This window comes from Doryrhamphus excisus, linkage group LG9 (assembly GCF_037039965.1).
Source record: "Doryrhamphus excisus strain RoL-2023G ecotype Guam linkage group LG9, RoL_Dexc_Guam_v1.1, whole genome shotgun sequence".
NCBI lineage: Eukaryota > Metazoa > Chordata > Actinopteri > Syngnathiformes > Syngnathidae > Doryrhamphus > Doryrhamphus excisus.
The window spans coordinates 19,890,467-19,912,394 of NC_136365.1; the positions used below are offsets into that span (position 1 = coordinate 19,890,467).

A 21,928-nucleotide genomic window follows, 5' to 3' on the forward strand; every position below is an offset into this window, starting at 1 on the left:
TTTTCAGTTCTTACTGCTAAAATGCTATCAAAGAGCCCCTATGCTGTTTTTGGGAATCTGCGGTGAAAACGCTAATCAAAGATCTTCTTTATGACAGACGCTCTTGGCTGTTTTTAAGGATCAACTGCAAAAATCCATAAGGCAGCAACTAGCGCTCATGTCACTCAAGTGGTGGGCGGGTCTTATGTTATTCACGTGCTGCACTAAGCTAGGTGGCTAATAGCAAAGATTGTAGAGTCCACTTACATTCATGTGGCAACTTTTCACTAAGTGATTTGTAATAAAACTCCAGCATCTCAAAGTTCTTCTGGTTTATTCTCTCTTGAAGGGAAATATCACCAAACCTGCAGCACAAATCAAACATTTCATTTTTATTTATTGGCTGTTTTTTGTTTTGTTTTTTTTGTTGTGTGCTACCTCTCCGCTATTGTCTGCTGCTCGTTGATGCCCACGTTAAAAAGCACCGGAAACACTCTCAGGTGTTTTCCCTCCTTGATTTCCTCCGGCAGGTTCTGGAAGGCCGGGCCCGGAAGTGGGACCTCCACAGTGAAGTGGTCCCTGTATAAAAAAAAAAAGAAAGGTCAACGATAAGACAGATGGAAAATCATCTGGTGGGAGAACGACGTCAACGCAGCTACTTAAGCGGCCGATGCAACCCTGAAGTCGTTATTCACAAGCCAGGAGGTGGAAAGTTCACAAAGGCAGAACCCAGACTCCCCCGTGAGTACTATGAGGCCCCCTAATGGCCATAAATAAAACTAAATGTACATTGGGTGCAATGCTTGGTCAATTGGGTCACCGTATGATCATTTTATGATTACGCTTGGGGGTGTTTCTAATATTTTGTATCCAAGTCTCACCGTCTGCCTCGCACGACTGGCTGAAGGTCACCCAGCTGGTCCGTCTTGGCTTCGGTAATCTTGAAGACGACTCTCTGGAGGTCCGAGATTCCCACCTCCATGTCCTCCAGCATCCCGATCTCTTCACCTTGGGATGGGTTTCCATAGCAATGTCAACCAGGGATGATGAGAACTAACATGTCGGCATTGGATTGGATCTTTATTATGGGATTAAGCCTAAACCTGACCGCTTACCCAAACCCCAGTGAGTGTGGACACCACACTCTTCCATAAGTGGGTCAGAAATGATCCATACTAGAATCAATGAAATCAATGAATCAATAATGGATTCCATAGAAAATGCATGCGGGTCATTTTTGACCCACTTATGGAAGGTTGGGGTAGTAACGCAAAAACAAAAATTTCTTAAAATGTATAAAAGGTAAGTTAAAAAATGTGATATGATAGCAAAAACATGTTTTTTTTTAAGGAATACCTGGAATATGAAATTATGAAAAATTTTCATTACAAAGATATTTCAAGAAAACAACCTGACCGGGTCATTTTTGACCCACTTATGGAAGGTTGGGGTAGTAACACAAAAACTAAAATTTCTTAAAATGTATAAAAGGTAAGTTAAAAATGTGAATGGTATGATATCAAAAACATGTTTTTTTTGGAATACCTGGAATATGAAATGATGAAAAATTTTCATTATGAATATATTTCAAGAAAACAACCTGACCGGGTCATTTTTGACCCACTTATGGAAGGTTGGGGTAGTAACACAAAAGCTAAAATTTCTTAAAAATGTATAAAAGGTAAGTTAAAAATGTGAATGGTATGATATCAAAAACATGTTTTTTTTGGAATACCTGGAATATGAAATGATGAAAAATTTTCATTATGAATATATTTCAAGAAAACAACCTGACCGGGTCATTTTTGACCCACTTATGGAAGGTTGGGGTAGTAACACAAAAGCTAAAATTTCTTAAAAATGTATAAAAGGTAAGTTAAAAATGTGAATGGTATGATAGCAAAAACATGTTTTTTTTGGAATACCTGGAATATGAAATGATGAAAAATTTAATTACAAAGATTTTTCAAGAAAACAACCTGACCGGGTCATTTTTGACCCACTTATGGAAGGTTGGGGTAGTAACGCAAAAACAAAAATTTCTTAAAATGTATAAAAGGTAAGTTAAAAAATGTGATATGATAGCAAAAACATGTTTTTTTTAAGGAATACCTGGAATATGAAATAATGAAAAATTTTCATTACAAAGATATTTCAAGAAAACAACCTGACCGGGTCATTTTTGACCCACTTATGGAAGGTTGGGGTAGTAACACAAAAACTAAAATTTCTTAAAATGTATAAAAGGTAAGTTAAAAATGTGAATGGTATGATATCAAAAACATGTTTTTTTTGGAATACCTGGAATATGAAATGATGAAAAATTTTCATTATGAATATATTTCAAGAAAACAACCTGACCGGGTCATTTTTGACCCACTTATGGGAGGTTGGGGTAGTAACACAAAAACTTAAAATTTATAAAAGGTAAGTTAAAAATGTGAATGGTATGATAACATATATGAAAATATGATGATGTCATTTTTGACCCACTTATGCATCTAATGGTTAACTACCTTTACCCTAACGGTAAGAGTTAGATGGGGGTGTTCAAAGTATTGTTAGGGGTGGGGTAGTTAGGGCAAGGGTTAGGAATTAGGGTTAGGAATTAGGGGTAGTGGTTAGGATTTCAACTCTACCCTGCCCCCTAAGAACCCCCACTCCAAAACCCAACCCTAACAATACTTCTAATCCCTAACTCTTAAACCCTCCACGACCCCCTAATCCGCACCGCTCCCCTAACTATTAACCCCTACCCTAATTCCTAACCTTTTCACTAACTACCCCAACCCAGTACCCCAGCCTTCAAACTCTAATTCCTAACTCTAACCTGAAGCCCTAACCTTAATCCCTACACTGAAACCTAAATAAGACCTTTGCACTTTGATGACTCCTAGAGGCCAAACGTAAGAATGCAAGCTGACTCACTGTAAGTGCTGAGTAGGCTCTCGAACTGGGCTACTAGGCCGACAAGGTGGAGCTGCCGCAGAAAACCTTTGTCCCGCATTCCTGCGTAAAGACGCATGACGAAACCACACGCCAACACTGCCAGCTAGTAAACAAACACACAAAAACACACAAAAAACAGTAAATAACACACCCGGATATATTTTGATTAGATTTTCAATTAATTATTTTGGTCTAACTTTATTTCTACAATGTGCACCAGACCAACAACAACAACCAGACAACGACCACAAACGGCCCCTGAGCCGCACCTTGGACACGTGACGTGATGTCAACCCTGTGAGCCACCACACCTCTTGTCGACTATTTAGCTTGTTAGCGTAATTAAGTGAATGGATGTATTGATGTGAGGAAAGCGACTTATTGTTATTATTATTATTATATTTCATTTAGAACCATTGTCTGCTATTCTAAGTACAAGTTCTAATGAAATGTATTTTGACGGGTTCCTTACAGCCTGACTGAAGACGACGTCCCTCCTCTGCTGCAGAAGGAAGCCCTGCGGAATGCTGCACGCCGCCTCCTGCAGGAGGACAAAGGTCACCGCCCTCTTGGCCCTGTCCACCACCTCTGTTATGCACTCCTTTAATCTGGCCACCAGGGGGCACAGCTGCTCCCGCCAGTCACCTGTGCGCCACAAGGAAACAAGGAGGTGATAAACCGTCATGATGATGTTTGTGCTGCTTCCTGTCGTTAATTGTTACATGTTATGTTTGCGAGACGTGAGTGTCTCTTTTATTGAGCGCGGCAAACAGGCGTGGTCGTGAAGTCGCTGTCGCCGTGTTCAAGGTCATTCTCTTGGCATGGACTGCTTCAGAGCGCCTAATAGATCATTCACATTAACGGCCGGTCATTAAATGCACCATGAAATTGCCTGGATGGAAAGGACACCATGTGAGTTTTTTTAAATAAAAAAAATACAAAATAAAAATGTTTAAAAAATTTAAAATTATTAGACACTTTTCAAGCGCGGTGCAAACACAACCAAAGTTCCGCCTGCAAGTGTCATTTTATGACGATAATGCATAATAAGCATAATAATAATTTTAAAACAAATTTTTGTTCATGTCTTTGGATATTTTAGTCATTTTTTTATATTTAAAATAAATTTTATTCATTATTATAAAAATAATATTTACAAAAATAATATATAAAAATATATTATAACTGTAACCAAATAATATATAAAACTTTGCAAAAAATAAATATATTTTATTATTATTATTATTATTTTATTTCTTAAAATATGTGTTAAATCATGTCATTTCCCGCTTTGCAGACTTTATATTGCACGCAAACACAACCAAAGTTCCGCCCTGCAAGTGTCATTATGACAGAATATCGATAATGCATAATATGCATAATAATAATTTTAAAACAATTTTTTAAATGTCTTTGGATATTTTTGTAATTTTTTTTATACTTATTTAAAATAAATATGTCACTCGTTATTGTACAAATAATATTAAAAAAATAATATATAAGAATATATTATAACTATAACAAAATAATATATAAAATGTCTTAAAATATGTGTTAAATCATGTCATTTCCCGCTTGGCAGACTTTATATTGCACGCAAACACAACCAAAGTTCCGCCCTGCAAGTGTCATGTTATGACAGAAAATCGATAATGCATAATATGCATAATAATAATTTTAAAACAATTTTTTTTATGTCTTTGGATATTTTAGTAATTTTTTTTATATTTATTTAAAATAAATGTTAATTATTATAAAATATTAAAAAAATAATATAGAAAAATATATTATAACTATAACAAAATACATAAAACTTACCAAAAAAATCAATATATTTTATTATTATTATTTTATTTCTTAAAATATGTGTTAAATCATGTAATTTCCTGCTTGGCAGACTTTATATTGCATGCAAACACAACCAAAGTTCTGCCTGCAAGTGTCATTTTATGACAGAAAATCGATAATGCATAATATGCATAGTAATAATTTAAAAAAAAATTTTTTGTTATGTTTTTGGATATTTTAGATTTTTTTTTATTTAAGATAAATATGTTATTCATTATTATAAAAATATTAAAAAAATAATATATAAAAATATATTATAACTATAATAAAATAATATATAAAACTTAGCAAAAAATCAATATATTTTATTATTATTATTTTATTTCTTAAAATATGTGTTAAATCATGTAATTTCCTGCATGGCAGATTTTATATTGCTTGACTTGCTTTACCACCTTATAACTTGATGGACTGGTTTATGGTTATTCCAACTCTGTCCAACAGAGGGCAGCGTTGGCTCACCAGCCACCAGCCACCAGGCATTCCGCCCATGTTCTGCCTTCTTTAGTACAATGACATAAAAAACTGTGAAATTATGTCTTATCACAATCAAAACAAATCAAACAAACAATCCAACAAAATCCTTCCATCAGTCGACTGTGAACTATAAACATTGCAAACCTCATTTTAATAGAGTTGCTGGAACCTTCATTCATTCTAGTGCGTGTCATCTTATTCCACTTACACTTATTCCACGGAGCTTGAGCATCAATGTTTGAACTCAGCACAGACGGGATGAATACTGTCTTACCTGCCAGCTCACTTCAACACAAACACACACACACACACACAGCTCATTGTTGATGTGAGGAGTGTCCAAGGCTGTGCAGCCTGCCAGCTGGCATCAGTGACACACTCCACACGAGTGTGGACTTGAGCTGCAGGATGTGGAATGGAGCCTCACTGGAAGTCTCCACGGACACGAGAGAGAGGCTCGGAGGCCCGCATGGCCAAACTACATATGGCGCTTGTCTTCTCAGCTTCTCTGACAGCATCTCCAGTTTGAAGTTTGAACAGCAAAGCACGCAGTTTTTTTTTTTTTAATGATTCATTCTTTAAAATAATATCAGTATTTCCCTTGAAATGCGTCGATGCATTCGCCTTGTGGGTGGACTCTTTGAAATATTGTTATAAAAAGGTGCTGCTTTAATGACAACAATGATTCTTCATAAAAGCAATCTTCACTCGCTAAATGTACTGCAAAAAAACAGTAATGATGTGCTATATATATCACTGTATTGACAGTTACTATGGTACCCATTATGTCACTGTATGGTCATATCACCTCATACTTCGGTACGTGACTAAAATAATAATAAAAAAAACATAAAAAAAAAACTTTTAACTATATTAGGAAAGCAGGAAGTGTACAAATGTAAGAATAAGTAAAAATAAGTAATAAATAAGTAATAAGTAACAAAAAAATAAATACTTAAATATTATTGAATTAAATACAAAAATAATAAAATAAAATTACATTAGGAAAGCAGGAAGTGAACAAATGTAACAGTTACTGATTGTAAAAGTACGAAATGGAGGGGTAGGATTTAATAAGCTTCACTATATTATATTATCACTATATTGACTTACTGTGGTACCCATTATGTCATTGGATGCTCATATCACCTTGTACTTTGGTACGTGACAAAACAAATAAAATTAAACGAATAAATAAAACTTAAAAAAAAACAAAATTAATAAAATAAAGTAAAAAAAACTTAAATTATATTAGGAAAGCAGGAAGTGAACAAATGTAAGAATAAGTAATAAATAAGTAATAAGTAAGTAAAAAAATAAATAAAAAATAAAACAAAAAATAATAAATACTTAAATATTATTGAATTAAATACAAAAATAATAAAATAAAATTATATTAGGAAAGCAGGAAGTGAACAAATGTAACAGTTACTGATTGTAAAAGTACTAAATGGAGGGGTAGGATTTAATAAGCTTTGCTTCTTCCTACTCCTTTTGGACATGTGGAACTGTGAACTGATTATGTGATGCATTCAATTGTAATCTGATGCATGTTCAAATGAAATAAAACCACTACCATGATTAAGAAGCATCATCTGGTGATGTGAAGTGAAAGGAAACATTTCCTTACCGGGGTTGTGTGAGGTGATGACGTCAGCCAGCTGTTGCTCTGTGACACGCTCCTGCTTGTCGTTGCGGTCGTCTTCCTCGGCCAGCTTGTCCACCATGGCGATGACACAGTTGAGACATTTGGCCACGCTGGCCCAAACTCTGTCCTGAAAGTGTCCGGGACAGACATCAGATGCTGGCAACATGAACTCACACAAACTAATAACGATGACAAAAAGACAAAAAGTAGTCATTTTGCTTCTTCAAAATGTATTTTATGCAAAGAAACATCAGACTTTGCAATGAAACAACATTAGCTACAACTTCTCATGACTGACACTACAACCAAAGTTTGGCTCATAGTTGCTGGGTGTGTAGTCTACAATCCCAAGTAGCTTCCTAATTAGCGCCGTGTCTAAAAACATCAACATCTGTGGATGTAAACGACCCCGAATAAAGTACACCGCTTGGCTTCAACCAGCAGAGACGCTGGTTTTTTTCTCATTGATGTGAAACCAGCATCAAAACAGGAGTTCAGAACATTCAGAGTGGGATTACACCCACCCCGAATAAACACTCATTTTCCTTACAGTCAACTATTTTTGTATTTTTTTGTTTTTATGTTAACATAAGGCAAATGGAAAAAAAGTTATCCTCCCATTCTGTGTGGAAGTGGTACAATTTTGGCTTATTTGTCCTTATTCCGGCTGCACAGCCGTAAGAGTGGTTAGCGTGCAGGCCTCACAGCTAGGAGACCCGAGTTCGATTCCACCCTCGGCCATCTCTGTGTGGAGTTTGCATGTTCTCCCCGTGCATGCGTGGGTTTCCTCCCACATTCCAAAAACATGCTAGGTTAATTGGCGACTCCAAATTGTCCATAGGTATGAATGTGAGTGTGAATGGTTGTTTGTCTATATGTGCCCTGTGATTGGCTGAACACCAGTCTGGGGTGTACCCCGCCTCTCGCCTGAAGACAGCTGGGATAGGCTCCAGCACCCCCCACAACCCTTGTGAGGATAAGCAGTAAAAATTTTTAATAAAAATTATCATTATTATTACATTAAAGTATATTTTAGGAGACGTTCATAAAATCTAAGCTTGCTAAAAATAGCAGCAAATAAAAATAAGCTAAATTTTTACTTAATTTTTTTAAGTAACGTTGGAAAGGCATTCAGCAAGTTTGTGGGCTAGCCCAGCTGCGTAGCTGACAGATATTTTTATTTTTAATATTTATATTTTTAATATTTTTCAAATACTTTTCTTTTGCTGGTAGGGAATCAGGAACTCCAACCACTTAGGCCTGATGTTTGCCTTGTTAGAATTGTAAACAAATGTAGCTTTCCCTTCCAGCAGAAGAAACAGGACGTATTCGGCCTACAGCGTACGCCCATATAAGGAAGCACAGCAATCTGTGACATCACAATTCACCAGTGTTAGACCACCCTCTGAAACCAAGCGTTCACAAATCATGATATGGAACTCTGGCATTGTTTAACATGAGAATACCACATTCTAAATACATATAAAAGTTGAAAAAGCATAATAGGTCCCTTTTAAATATTATTGATTACCAATTATTTACTTAAATGACCCAATTTTTATGCATACAAAGCAAAAAAAAGACACTTGCCCATTCCTCCTCGTCGTACTCCGTGTGATGCGGGATGGAGTCGTCCACGTTGTTACACACCGTCGTCTTCTCAACAGGCGTCTGGACGGGGCTTTGGTCGTGACGTGTGGTCTTCTGGTTCTTGGACACGTATCCGGGCTGGGCGGCGTGCAGCGCCAGCAGAGCGCACTTGACCAGCTCATCCTTGAGCGTGTGGACAAATTGCTCCGTCTACGGCGAAAGACAAACGGCGGGACGTGATTGCAAATAAAAAGGCGGCGCCGGAGAGAGCAGAAGCGGCAGAGTGAGATGGAGGGAGAGCCTTTAAAAGGAGAAGATGTTCTCCCTCCGGTGGGACCGACAACAAACAATTCAATTACTCCGACAGGCTGGCGTGGCTCCGCGGGCCAACATCCGGCCAAGACGACGCCTCGGCTCACTGCTGCCCCTCGGAGTGAAAGCGATAAGAGCTCTCCAGAGTCAGGGGGTCAGCAAGGTTATTATACTGCAATATTTCACAAAAACACCTCATTTTAATGTTCCTATCTAGATCTGTGGACAAGCTGGTCCATCTGGGGATCACAATTGATGAAAATATGATCCGGAGACCTCATATTACAAATATACAACATAAGGTGGCCAGAAATATTTCAATATTGAACAAAGCAAAAATTTTTCTCAATCAGAAATCACTCCACACTTACTTATTATGTGGAAATATTGCCTAATAACTATAAAATCTTCACTTGCTAAATGTACTGCAAAAAAGGCCAGTAAGGATAATTCATAATGCCGCCTACAGAGAACATACTAACTTCTTATTTCTAAAATCACAAATACTTCAACTTGCTGATGTAGTTCATCCTCAAACTGTTAAAATAATGCATACTGTATGGTCATGAAAAAAAAATAAAAAATTAAACATTAAAAAATATATCACCTCGTACTTCGGTACGTGAAGTAAACAAAGTAAATAAAGTAAGAATAAGTAAAAAAAAAATAAAAATAATAAATACTTAAATGTTATTGAATTAAAAACAAAAATAATAAAATAACTTAAATTATATTAGGAAAGCAGGAAGTGAACAAATGTAACAGTTACTGATTGTAAAAGTACAAGATGGAGGGGTAGGATTTAATATGGTACGTGACAAAAAAAAACATAAAAAATTAAAAAAAAACTTAAACTATATTAGGAAAGCAGGAAGTGAACAAATGTAAGAATAAGTAAAAATAAATAATTAATAAGTAAGAATAAGTAAAAAAAAAAATAAAATAAAATAAATACTTAAATATTATTGAATTAAATACAAAAATAATAAAATAAAATAACTTAAATTATATTAGGAAAGCAGGAAGTGAACAAATGTAAGTTACTGATTGTAAAAGTACCAGATGAAGGGGTAGGATTTAATAAGCTTTGCTTCTTCCTACTCCTTTTGGACATGTGGAACTGTGAACTGATTATGGGATGCACTCAATTGTAATCTGATGCATGTTCAAATGAAATAAAACCATTACCATTACCATTACCATTGCCATTAACATTACCATTACCATTACCATTACCATTATCTCTCAGCGTCCAATCTCCAGAAGTCCCTGTTGGAATCCAAAACATGTGGATACTAGGACTTCACGTTCTCCTTTACTGTTCAATTTTATTTGCGCTGCATTCAAGTGAAGCACAACAACGCCGCGCGCTCTGGCACGATATGAAGACGTTGCGCGGTGCTGCTGCAGGATTTTTCTGTCCTTAAAAATTGTGCCAAAAAGTGAAACATCCCACGTGCGTTCTCTAGAGTGAAGAAACGCTTAAACTGCGGCTTCTCTGCTTTTTACACATCACAAATATCCACAAACGCCCTTGGAGACGCTTTTCTATTCAGTCAACCTGCAACCGATTTTCACTGAGTGCAGTGCAGGAGATAGAAAATGCTTCTGTGGACTCCCAGTGGTGAGAAACCAAGAGGAAAAAAAAAAAAAAAAGTCGAAAAACAGCCCATTTCAACACGCTTTAGAGGCTGAATTCATAATGTTGCTGAATATTGTGTGTGCAGCCAACATAATTGCAGACTTTTTGTCTTCCACATCATTTTTATGAGAAAAATTTTTTCCATTTAGTCAGAGTCTTTTTTTGTGACAGAAAAAGGCTTAATAAAGAGATGAGGAGAGCTGGCGCTGTCCAGGGTCCTGACTGTGTGGCCTACATGCTAACCACATCTGACTATTAGGAGATATTTTTGGAGGGAAAAAAAAGTGATGACATCATTCATTCATTCATTCATTTTCTAACGCTTATCCTCACAAGGGTTGCGGGGGGGGGGGGCTGGAGCCTATCCCAGCTGTCTTCAGACGACTGGTCGCCAGCCAATCACAGGGCACATATAAAAGTGATGACATCATCAGGAAAACATTTCTGATATTATATTCATTCATTCATTTTCCCAGCTGTCTTTGGGCGGGAGGCGGGGTACACCCTGGACTGGTGGCCAGCCAATCACAGGGCACATATAGACAAACAACCATTCACACTCACATTCATACCTATGGACAATTTGGAGTCGCTAATTAATTTTTGGAATGAGAAAACCCACGCATGCACGGGGAGAACATGCAAACTCCACACAGAGATGGCCGAGGTTGGAATTGAACCCTGGTCTCCTAGCTGTGAGGTCTGCGCGCTAACCACTCGACCACCGTGCCGCCTTCTGATATATCGTTTTTTTAAAGTAGAAAATTAAAGTAATCATGACAAAAATTACAAAACAATAAATGGTATGATGAGAAAAAATTGTATGTTTCCAAAAAAATGAAGAAAATTCATATTATGAAAAATAACATTTAAGGCGGATTGAATGGTGAAGAGTGGTTAGTACGCAGGCCACACAGATAGGAGTCCCGAGTTAAATTCCACCCTGGACCATCTCTGTGTGAAGTCCACGTGCATGCGCGGGTTTTCTCCGGGTACTCCGGTTTCCACCCTCATTCCGAAAACATGCTAGGTTAATTAGCGATGAAATAACACCCCTATAGTCACCTTTACACTCCCATTATCCAATATAGTCAACATAATAAGACATAGTAAAAAGTATTAAGCATATAAAACCTGTTTACTACTTTCTAAATAGGTTTTTAAACATTTTTAGAGCCCTCTAGACATGAAGTAACACCCCTATAGTCACCTTTACACTCCTATTACCCAATCACAGCGGAGTGGCCATGGGTGGAATTAATAAAAAAAGACCATTTTGCAAATCCAAGGAAATACAGGTGGAATAGGTGCAGATTCTGGAAGATCTCGAAAGTTTTCTGTGCATGTTATTGTGTGTAGCTGCTCTATAGGAGTCCACAACTCAATGCAATACTATGAGCTTAATCGTTCCCATTCAATAAGTGTTAACAGTATTGCATTAACATACATTTTAAACACTTTTAGGCTAATGAAGTATAGGGTGGTTAGCGCGCAGACCTCACAGCTAAGAAACCAGGGTTCAATTCCACCCTCAGCCATCTCTGTGTGGAGTTTGCATGTTCTCCCCCCGTGCATGCGTGGGTTTTCTCCGGGTACTCCGGTTTCCTCCCACATTCCAAAAACATGCTAGGTTAATTAGCGACTCCAAATTGTCCATAGGTATGAATGTGAGTGTGAATGGTTGTTTGTCTATATGTGCCCTGTGATTGGCTGGCCACCAGTCCAGGGTGTACCCCGCCTCTTGCCTGAAGACAGCTGGGATAGGCTCCAGCACCCCGTGCGACTCTTGTGAGGATAATTGGTAGAAAATGAATGAATGAAGATGAAAGGCTCTGAAAACCAATTATTAGATATTTTTTTGTCTTATTTCCCAAACAAAGTAAAGTAAAAAGTAAAAAACCTGCATAAGATTAAGAAATTAAAGTCGTAATTTTACAAGAAAGATAAAATTTCTAAAAGTTTTTATTATTTTGCTGTTTCTCGGCAGTGGCACAAATGCTACTTTGCATGAACGCAAGCAGCTTGTTTTGCGGCGTGTTTGTACCATTATTCAGCATTTTGTTCTTTCAAGCTACAATGAATACATTGAAAAGCATGGAAGAGTAGTTTCATTTACACACACACACATCAAGACACAACTTTAGATTCCAATCAGAGAGTCCTTGGCTCCGAGCGTCCAGGGGTGGACGTCTCCTTGGCATGTGTGTAATCAGGGATGAGAGGAAGCGTTGCCACGGCGAATGTAGCAATTAAAGCCAGCCGATTGGCTTCAGCGGCCAAAACAATGTCTTACACAACAGATTGCGGTCTGACAGCAGCAGCTGTAATTCATTAATTACGCTGATAAAAAAAAAAAAGATGGCAGCTCCGCCAAGCAAAGTCATGCTGCCGCTAACTGCTAATTGCGTGTCCTGTAGGCCCGCAGCCGTGACCCCTGCTTTTAAAGGGACGGTCACACTTTTGGAAAAAAAAAATCATATCACCATTGTTTACAATTACAACCTATTTCTTAGTTTGGATTTATGATCGTCAAATGATAACTTTTCATTATCACATTATAATTTTTTTAATAAAAATGAATACATAAATAAAATTTAAATTAATAAAATTTAAATAAATAAAATTAAAATAAATAAAATTTTAAATAAATAAAATTAAAATAAGTAAAATTAAAATAAATAAAATTAAATTAGAATTTAAATTCCTACTCCTTTTATTGAACTGATTATATGATGCATTCAGATGTAACCACGTCATCAAGGCAACCAATCGTCCTCTACAATGTAGAACCTTCGTTATTTATTATTTATTCTTCTAATTCTTGTATATATTCTTTATTTATTCTTCTAATTTCTATATTTTGTACTATAATACTATCTTACACTGAAAATGGAGCTGCTGCAATTAAAGGAACGGTCACACTTTTGAAAAAAAAAAAACTCATATCACCATTGTCTACAATTACAACCTATTTCTTAGTTTGGATTTATGATCGTCAAATGATAACTTTTCATTATCACATTATAATTTTTTTTTAATTAAAAATGAATAAATTAAAATTAAAATTAATAAAATTTTAATAAATAAAATTTAAATTAATAAAATTGAAATTAATAAAATTAAAATTAATAAAATTAAAATTAATAAAATTAAAATAAGTAAAATTAAAATTAATAAAATTAAATTAAATTTCAATTTAAATTCCTACTCCTTTTATTGAACTGATTATATGATGCATTCAGATGTAACCACGTCATCAAGGCAACCAATCGTCCTCTACAATGTAGAACCTTCGTTATTTATTATTTATTCTTCTAATTCTTGTATATATTCTTTATTTATTCTTCTAATTTTTATATTTTGTACTATACTACTATCTTACACTGAAAATGGAGCTGCTGCAATTTCATTCTACGAAATGTAAAATAACAATAAACGACATTCTGATTTTTTTTTCTTCACATTTTCAACTGATTTTCTTACAACTTTATAAAAACTCATATCACCATTGTCTACAATTACAACCTATTTCTTAGTTTGGATTTATGATCGTCAAATGATAACTTTTCATTATCACATTATAATTTTTTTAAAATAAAAATGAATAAATAAATAAAATTAAAATAAATAAAATTAAAATAAATAAAAATAAAATTAATAAAATTAAAATAAATAAAATTAAAATAAGTAAAATTAAAATAAATAAAATTAAATTAGAATTTAAATTCTAAGACTGATGTTTTAGAGCCCTGGTTGTGAGAGTTGAGGTGGGTCTGACTATTTAGCCTATCTAGACTATCTAGCTTCTCTGTCTCACCCACCAGCTCAGGCCCCGTCCCCAGCAGAAAGGTGACATTCCACGATCTAAGAGTTCTGCAGGCCACCACCCAGCTTGCTCTGCACCAAAGAGCTGTATACCTTCTTAAGCATGAGCACTCTTTCTCATAACACAATAACAGTAAAAGCAGGAAAAACCAAGCACCGTGTCTTGTTATCAACAATCAGGTAAAGTAGTAACGTTTTAACTCGGTTTTATAAGCTTGTAAGACCTTGCTCACCTTGTCAGAGAGGTTCTTCAGCGCCTCCCTGAGCCCCGGCGCCGACCGCTCCTGAGCAGCTTGCAGGAGTTGGTCGGCTAAGCTTGTGATGAGCGGCTGCAGGAGGCTGACGCTGCTCAGAACCTCCTGAGCTTTGGCCGTGTGCTCTGGGGAGTAGTAGATACACTGGTAGGCGGTGCTGAAGCTGCAGACATTGACAGACAAGACAAGAATTCGTCTTGTTAGCAACGGCGACGTCGTCTCACAAGACAGGAAGTTAGTAGGGAACGCTGCAGAACGTTGAAAGGACACTGGTTGAAATATCTGAAGCAAATAAAATGAAGCCATTGGCATGACATTAGTGGTTAACTTCTTTTTGAGATGTGCATACTTCATTAATTGCTGGAGCCTATCCCAGCTGTCTTCAGGCGAGAGGCGGGGTACACCCTGGACTGGTGGCCAGCCAATCACAGGGCACATATAGACAAACAACCATTCACACTCACATTCATACCTATGGACAATTTGGAGTCGCTAATTAACCTAGCATGTTTTTGGAATGTGGGAGGAAACCCACGCATACACGGGGAGAACATGCAAACTCCACACAGAGATGGCCGAGGGTGGAATTGAACCCTGGTTTCTTAGCTGTGAGGTCTGCGTGCTAACCACCCTATACTTCATTAGCCTACAAGTGTTTAAAATGTATGTTAATGCAATACTGTTAACACTTATTGAATGGGAACTATTAAGCTAATAGCATTGCATTGAGTTGTGGACTCCTATAGAGCAGCTACCCACAATAACATGCACAGAAAACTTTCGAGATCTTCCAGAATCTGCACCTATTCCACCTGTATTTCCTTGGATTTGCAAAATTGTCTTTTTTTATTAATTCCACCCATGGCCACTCCGCTGTGATTGGTCACACTGCATATTGGGTAATAGGAGTGTAAAGGTGACTATAGGGGTGTTACTTCATGTCTAGAGGGCTCTAAAAATGTTTAAAAACCTATTTAGAAAGTAGTAAACAGGTTTTATATGCTTAATACTTTTTACTATGTCTTATTATGTTGACTATATTGGATAATGGGAGTGTAAGGGTGACTATAGGGGTGTTATTTCATGCCTAGAGGGCTCTAAAAATGTTTAAAAACCTATTTAGAAAGTAGTAAACAGGTTTTCTATGCTTAATACTTTTTACTATGTCTTATTATGTTGACTATATTGAGTAATAGGACTGTAAAGGTGACTATAGGGGTGTTACTTCATGTCTAGAGGGCTCTAAAATGTTAAAAAGCCTATTTAGAAGGTAGTAAACAGGTTTTCTATGCTTAATACTTTTTACTATGTCTTATTATGTTGACTATATTGGGTAATGGGACTGTAAAGGTGACTATAGGGGTGTTACTTCATGTCTAGAGGGCTCTAAAAATGTTAAAAAGCCTATTTAGAAGGTAGTAAACAGGTTTTCTATGCTTAATACTTTTTACTATGTCTTATTATGTTGACTATATTGGGTAATGGGACTGTAAAGGTGACTATAGGGGTGTTACTTCATGTCTAGAGGGCTCTAAAATGTTAAAAAGCTTGTTTAGAAGGTAGTAAACAGGTTTTCTATGCTTAATACTTTTTACTATGTCTTATTATGTTGACTTTATTGGGTAATGGGACTGTAAAAGTGACTATAGGGGTGTTACTTCATGTCTAGAGGGCTCTAAAAATGTTTAAAAACCTATTTAGAAGGTAGTAAACAGGTTTTCTATGCTTAATACTTTTTACTATGTTTTATTATGTTGACTATATTGGGTAATGGGAGTGTAAAGGTGACTATAGGGGTGTTACTTCATGTCTAGAGGGCTCTAAAAATGTTAAAAAGCCTATTTAGAAGGTAGTAAACAGGTTTTCTATGGTTAATACTTTTTACTATGTTTTATTATGTTGACTATATTGGGTAATGGGACTGTAAAGGTGACTATAGGGGTGTTACTTCATGTCTAGAGGGCTCTAAAAATGTTAAAAAGCCTATTTAGAAGGTAGTAAACAGGTTTTCTATGCTCTAACTACAAAAACATTACATTTATAAAGCTGCTAAGCGTTCCTGAGGACTTTCAGACAACTGCCGAAACCAACTTTCTAATTTTGTAAGTATAGGAGTTGAAAATAAATGAATGAACCCTTTGGAGGGCTACTTGAAAAGTGTTTGGGACCGACTGGTAGCTCATGAGATACTGGTTGGAGACCCTTGACTTACATCTGTGAGCTTGTAATTTGCACCCTGCTCCCTGTATGCACAGTCTAGCATAATGCTACACAGACAACAGCTTACTTACGCAAAATAAACACGGCTAGGACACCGATAAATTGTTACTCTGAAAAACCGAGAGTTGAGAGCCATCAGAAACTTCTCTCAGGGCTCACGTTCAACTCCGGCAACCCTCATTATACAACATTGTAACTACATTTATAGGTCAGAAAAGTGGAAAAAGCACAATAGGTCCACTTTAAGGTTATGGTTATGATGATTATGATTAATTATTGTAATAAAACAATCAAATAAAACACACATTACTGTATTTTTACATCCAATATAAACTATGACACATAAAACACAACATAAAATAACATTTGTGTGCTACTGTCTAGCCCTCGCTAGCATTTTGTTCAAGCCGTTCGGCTGTCAAATTAGTCCCGGACGTCATCCCATGTGTTGCTTTATGAATATTTAAATCATTCCTGTATTTCCAGGAGGGAAGACATTTCATCTGAGACGCCCCCCCCCCCACCCTAAACCCCAACTCTTGTCACTCTGTAGATCTGAGTGGGGAGGAGGGGTGTGGGGTGGGTCTCACCACTCCAGTGAGAACACTCTCCCAGGGTTAATGTAATGACTTAGAATGAGTTTGTGCTGACTTCCTGCCATGAGCCAGGCAGTCATTTGTAAAGCTTGCAGCAAATTTACAGTCAGGGCTGCACATCGTCTATGTAGGCCACGCCCTGCAGTCACTTCCCATGACTTCATTGAAGACAGCCAGTGGGGTCTTTCAAAGGCTGGCCTGCAGACCACTGGTGGTCCACAAGACAGCCTCACAAATGAACATACATTCATTCATTTTCTACCGCTTATAATCACGAGGGTCGCAGAAAGTGCTGCAGCCTATCCCAGCTGTCTTCGGGCGAGAGGCGGGGTACACCCTGGACTGGTCGCCAGCCAATCACAGACAAATGAACACTTTAAGATATTATTGTCAAAATTTTTGTGACCAAATAAACCACTGTTAACATAAAGCATCTATTTCAAACAGAGTGGGGAAGAAGGACAAACTACAAAACAAAAAAAATATAGGAGTGTAAAGGTGACTATAGGGGTGTTACTTCATGTCTAGAGAGCTCTACAAATGTTTAAAAGCCTATTTAGAAGGTAGTCAACAGGTTTTCTATGCTTACTACTTTTTACTATCTCTTATTATGTCGATTATATTGGGTAATAGAGGTGTAAAGGTAACTATAGGGGTGTTACTTCATGTCTAGAGGGCTCTAAAAATGTTTTAAAAAACTATTTAGAAGGTAATAAACAGGTTTTCTACGCTTAATACTTCTTACTATGTCTTATTATGTCTCCTCTATTGGGTAATAGGAGTGTAAAGGTGACTATAGGGGTGTTACGTTATGTCTAGAGGGCTCTAAAAATGTTGAAAAACCTATTTAGAAGGTAGTAAACAGGTTTTCTATGCTTAATACTTCTTACTATCTCTTATTATGTCAACTATATTGGGTAATAGGACTGTAAAAGTGACTATAGGGGTGTTACTTCATGTCTAGAGGGCTCTAAAAATGTTAAAAATCGTATATAGAAGGTGGTAAACAGGTTTTCTATGCTTACTACTTCTTAATATGTCTTATTATGTCGACTATATTGGGTAATAGAAGTGTAAAAGTGACTATAGGGGTGTTACTTCATGTCTAGAGGGCTCTAAAAATGTTAAAAATCGTATATAGAAGGTGGTAAACAGGTTTTCTATGCTTACTACTTCTTAATATGTCTTATTATGTCGACTATATTGGGTAATAGAAGTGTAAAAGTGACTATAGGGGTGTTACTACATGTCAAGAGGGCTCTAAATATGTTAGAAAACCTATTTAGAAGGTAGTAAACAGGTTTTCTATGCTTAATACTTCTTACTATGTCTTATTATGTTAACTATATTGGGTAATAGAAGTGTAAAGATGACTATAGGGGTGTTACTTCGTGTCTAGAGGGCTCTAAAAATGTTTAAAAAACCAATTTAGAAGGCAGTAAACAGGTTTTCGGTGCTCTAACTACAAAAATATATATAAAGGAATCCTACTTTGCGGATATTCACTTATCAAGGCCAGGTCTGGAACCAAATAACAGCCTTAAATGAGGGGTTACTATAGTCAGGGGTGTCAAAGTCAGGCCTGGGGGCCATTTGTGGTCCACAGCATGTTTTTTTCTTCATATTTTATACACTAAATACAGGGTATTAAAAACAGGAAATGACAAAATATCACATTAACATTGAAACAAAACAAAATGTAGGCTATTTTTGCTGTAAATATATTCACTTGGGTTAAAGGAAGAAGATGGATGGATTCAAAATTCATCCATCAAGGTCCTTTAAGCTACAAGCTGACATTAAAGGGAACATTTGGGGTTCTTGGATTGGGCCTGAAGTGTTGCACCAAACTCCAAATCTCACTTTTGTGAGATCCTCTAAGACATTCCCACACATCGACATTTCGAATTGCACGTTGTCCATCAGAATAACCCCCAAATTAACGTAAGATTAGAGCACCTCAGCACCTCTAAAGCGTACTGGGTTCCATTAAAAACACGAGCAATTAAAGTGAGGCCGCATGTTTTAAAAGGAAGATAAATGTTCGCAAAGAATACTAAACGCAAATATTGATTCAACTCTTTCAAAGCCCATCCAGCAAGACAAACTACTATCACTACCGTTGCCAAGTCGTGCCCCAACGCACGGTTTTTTAATAGATGCTGAAAGCTCCACCTCCCCACCATCTCAAATCTCCCCCACCTCCACCTCCCAGACTCCCTTCGAGGGCGCTGGAACAAAGACAAATTGCTCTTTTATTGGCCTCCTGCTAACACCTCTGCTGCTCCGGCTTCTTTTCTCTGTCCGTCTCCATCTGTGATGGACTAATATCACGCCGAACAGATTACAATAGTTGGATGGAGGCCAGGGGACGTCTGCTTGTGGACAAAATGAATGTTTTATTAAGCACTTTTTGATGGCTTAGAATTGTGTTAATCATTTGCAGAGCGGCCCCTCCCTATGGGAAAGAACCCCCCCCTCTACCCCTGTCATCTTCTCTCTTCCTGCGTGAGATCGGAAAAAAAAGACAGGTAAATAAAATGGCAGAATTCACCCACTTTATAGAACAGTCCCTGGTTGTGTAATGGTACAGCTGCTGCCAGAGGAAGGGTTTCAATCCCAACATTAGAGTTGTTTTTTTAATTTGATTTTTTTTCATATTTTTCATCAGCAACGACAATGTCGACATTATTTTATTATTAACGGTACTGCCGGTCAGTAGCGGCGATCCGCCTAGAGCGTCAGTAATTCAAGACTGAACCGCCACTGCTGCCGATATTCCAACTTTAAAGCTGAACACACGATACTTATATGTAATACTCCATATTTTGTTAGGCTACTGACAAAATATGTGGGCAAACTACGGCCCGGGGGCCACATCCGGCCCGCCAAGTGTTTAAATACGGTCCGCCCGTTTTTTCCAAAGTATTTCATTGGAACTTAACATATAACCTGGCATCATAAGCCAACATTGAGCCAACTGTTTGATGGTTTAGGTATTTTTTTTTTTAATCAATTTGGTTATTAAAAAAACTTAAACTATATTAGGAAAAAATAAAAATAAAAATAAAAATAAAAATAAAAATAAAAATAAAAATAAAAATAAAAATAAAAATAAAAATAAAAATAAAAATAAAAATAAAAATAAAAATAAAAATAAAAATAAAAATTAGGAATAAAAATAAAAATAAAAATATTAGGAATAAATTAAAATTAAAATTAAAATTAAAATTAAAATTAAAATTAAAATTAAAATTAAAATTAAAATTAAAATTAAAAAATATATATATTAGGAAAGCAGGAAGTGAACAAATGTAACAGTTACTAATTGTAAAAGTACCAGATGGAGGGGTAGGATTTAATAAGCTTTGCTTCTTCCTACTACTTTTGGACATGTGGAACTGTGAACTGATTATGGGATGCACTCAATTGTAATCTGATGCATGTTCAAATGAAATAAAACCATTACTTGATGCGGTCTGCTGTTTACAAAGTGCTCCTGAAAAAAGGGACACAAGCACATATAGATAGATACATATAGATACAATAATTCCAGGTGGACTGTTAGAATTATATGTGTAAAATATATAGTCTGCTCCCCCCCGTCAATTTTTTTAAATCAACGAGTCAAAAAGTGAGGTTCCCAAAGCCGCCCTTTCAAGTAAGTACCCTACCCTACCATCAAGTAGGCTGATTATTTTTAAATAACAATCAATAGACCGCACTTCCTCCTGTGTTATTGACGTCCTGAGCATTTGATTAGCTCTGAGCTACAGGCCACTTAGGAAGGATTAAAGATTTCATTGTAGAAAAATGATTATTTTTCATGAAAGCCGGGCATTGTAATCCTAACTAATGTTTCCTATCGTGTAAAAAAAAAGGTCCTTTGGGTTTTAGTTGCTGTTTAAGTGTCAAACAAAAGCCCAACCATGTGAAATAACGAACAGCGCATAACTTAAGCACACAGCAAACTGACACCGAATCCAATTCCTGATGAGGACTGACAATTGGCCGGGTCAAAACACGGATAAGGTCAAGCGCAAGGCTCGACTCGGCAGCTATGCAGCCGAGCGGAAAATTGGAAACTTTAAGCTACAGCGAGTCATTAGCTAAGTCAAATATGAAACAAAAAAAAAAAGCTTTGTCTCCCGGAAGAATGGCGTCTGAAGTTTAATCTGCCATTCGGAGGAAAAAAAAAATGCTTTTCACTTGAATGGATTCTTTACAATATGCTAACCTTATCAGCATTCATGCTACACTCGCTAGATACCGCCACAGGTCACCTGAAGCGTGAAGACAAGACGACTTCCTGTTTTTTTTTTTTTATCGTCACTAAAAGTTCCTTTAAGTCCTCGTTTTCTGCATCCATTTTATTAGCTCTTCTCCAGCCACTCCACTCCTCATACTCCAAACTCCACTGCTAATTGGATCTGGCGTGGACGGTAATGGCTTTGTAATCTACAGGGGAGCTCAGTGGGGATGGGGGGGGGGGGGGGCGGGCGGCGGGGGTGGGGACCCTCAGCCTTCATTTCTTCTGGCATCACTCAAGTGACCACAAGAGTGACAGGTGTTGCACATCAAACAGGTC

The 21,928-nt window shown here is 36.8% G+C and overlaps 1 protein-coding gene across 7 annotated transcripts in view; it reads right to left on the reverse strand.

The window, feature by feature from the left end:
• The window catches only part of inpp4b (inositol polyphosphate-4-phosphatase type II B), a 144,101-nt gene that overhangs the window by 11,758 nt on the left and 110,415 nt on the right, over positions 1-21,928 (reverse strand). For all 7 annotated transcript variants that reach the window (XR_009131712.2, XM_058082851.2, XM_058082838.2 and 4 more), the window contains 8 exons: positions 14,504-14,687; positions 8,492-8,701; positions 6,884-7,028; positions 3,401-3,573; positions 2,908-3,031; positions 861-987; positions 418-558; positions 247-344 (listed from right to left, as the gene is read on the reverse strand). Coding sequence is in view for 6 of the 7 variants with exons in the window: in XM_058082851.2 (XP_057938834.2) it covers positions 247-344; positions 418-558; positions 861-987; positions 2,908-3,031; positions 3,401-3,573; positions 6,884-7,028; positions 8,492-8,701; positions 14,504-14,687 (1,202 nt within the window). In the remaining variant the exon portion in view is untranslated. The remainder of the gene's footprint in view (positions 1-246; positions 345-417; positions 559-860; positions 988-2,907; positions 3,032-3,400; positions 3,574-6,883; positions 7,029-8,491; positions 8,702-14,503; positions 14,688-21,928) is intronic.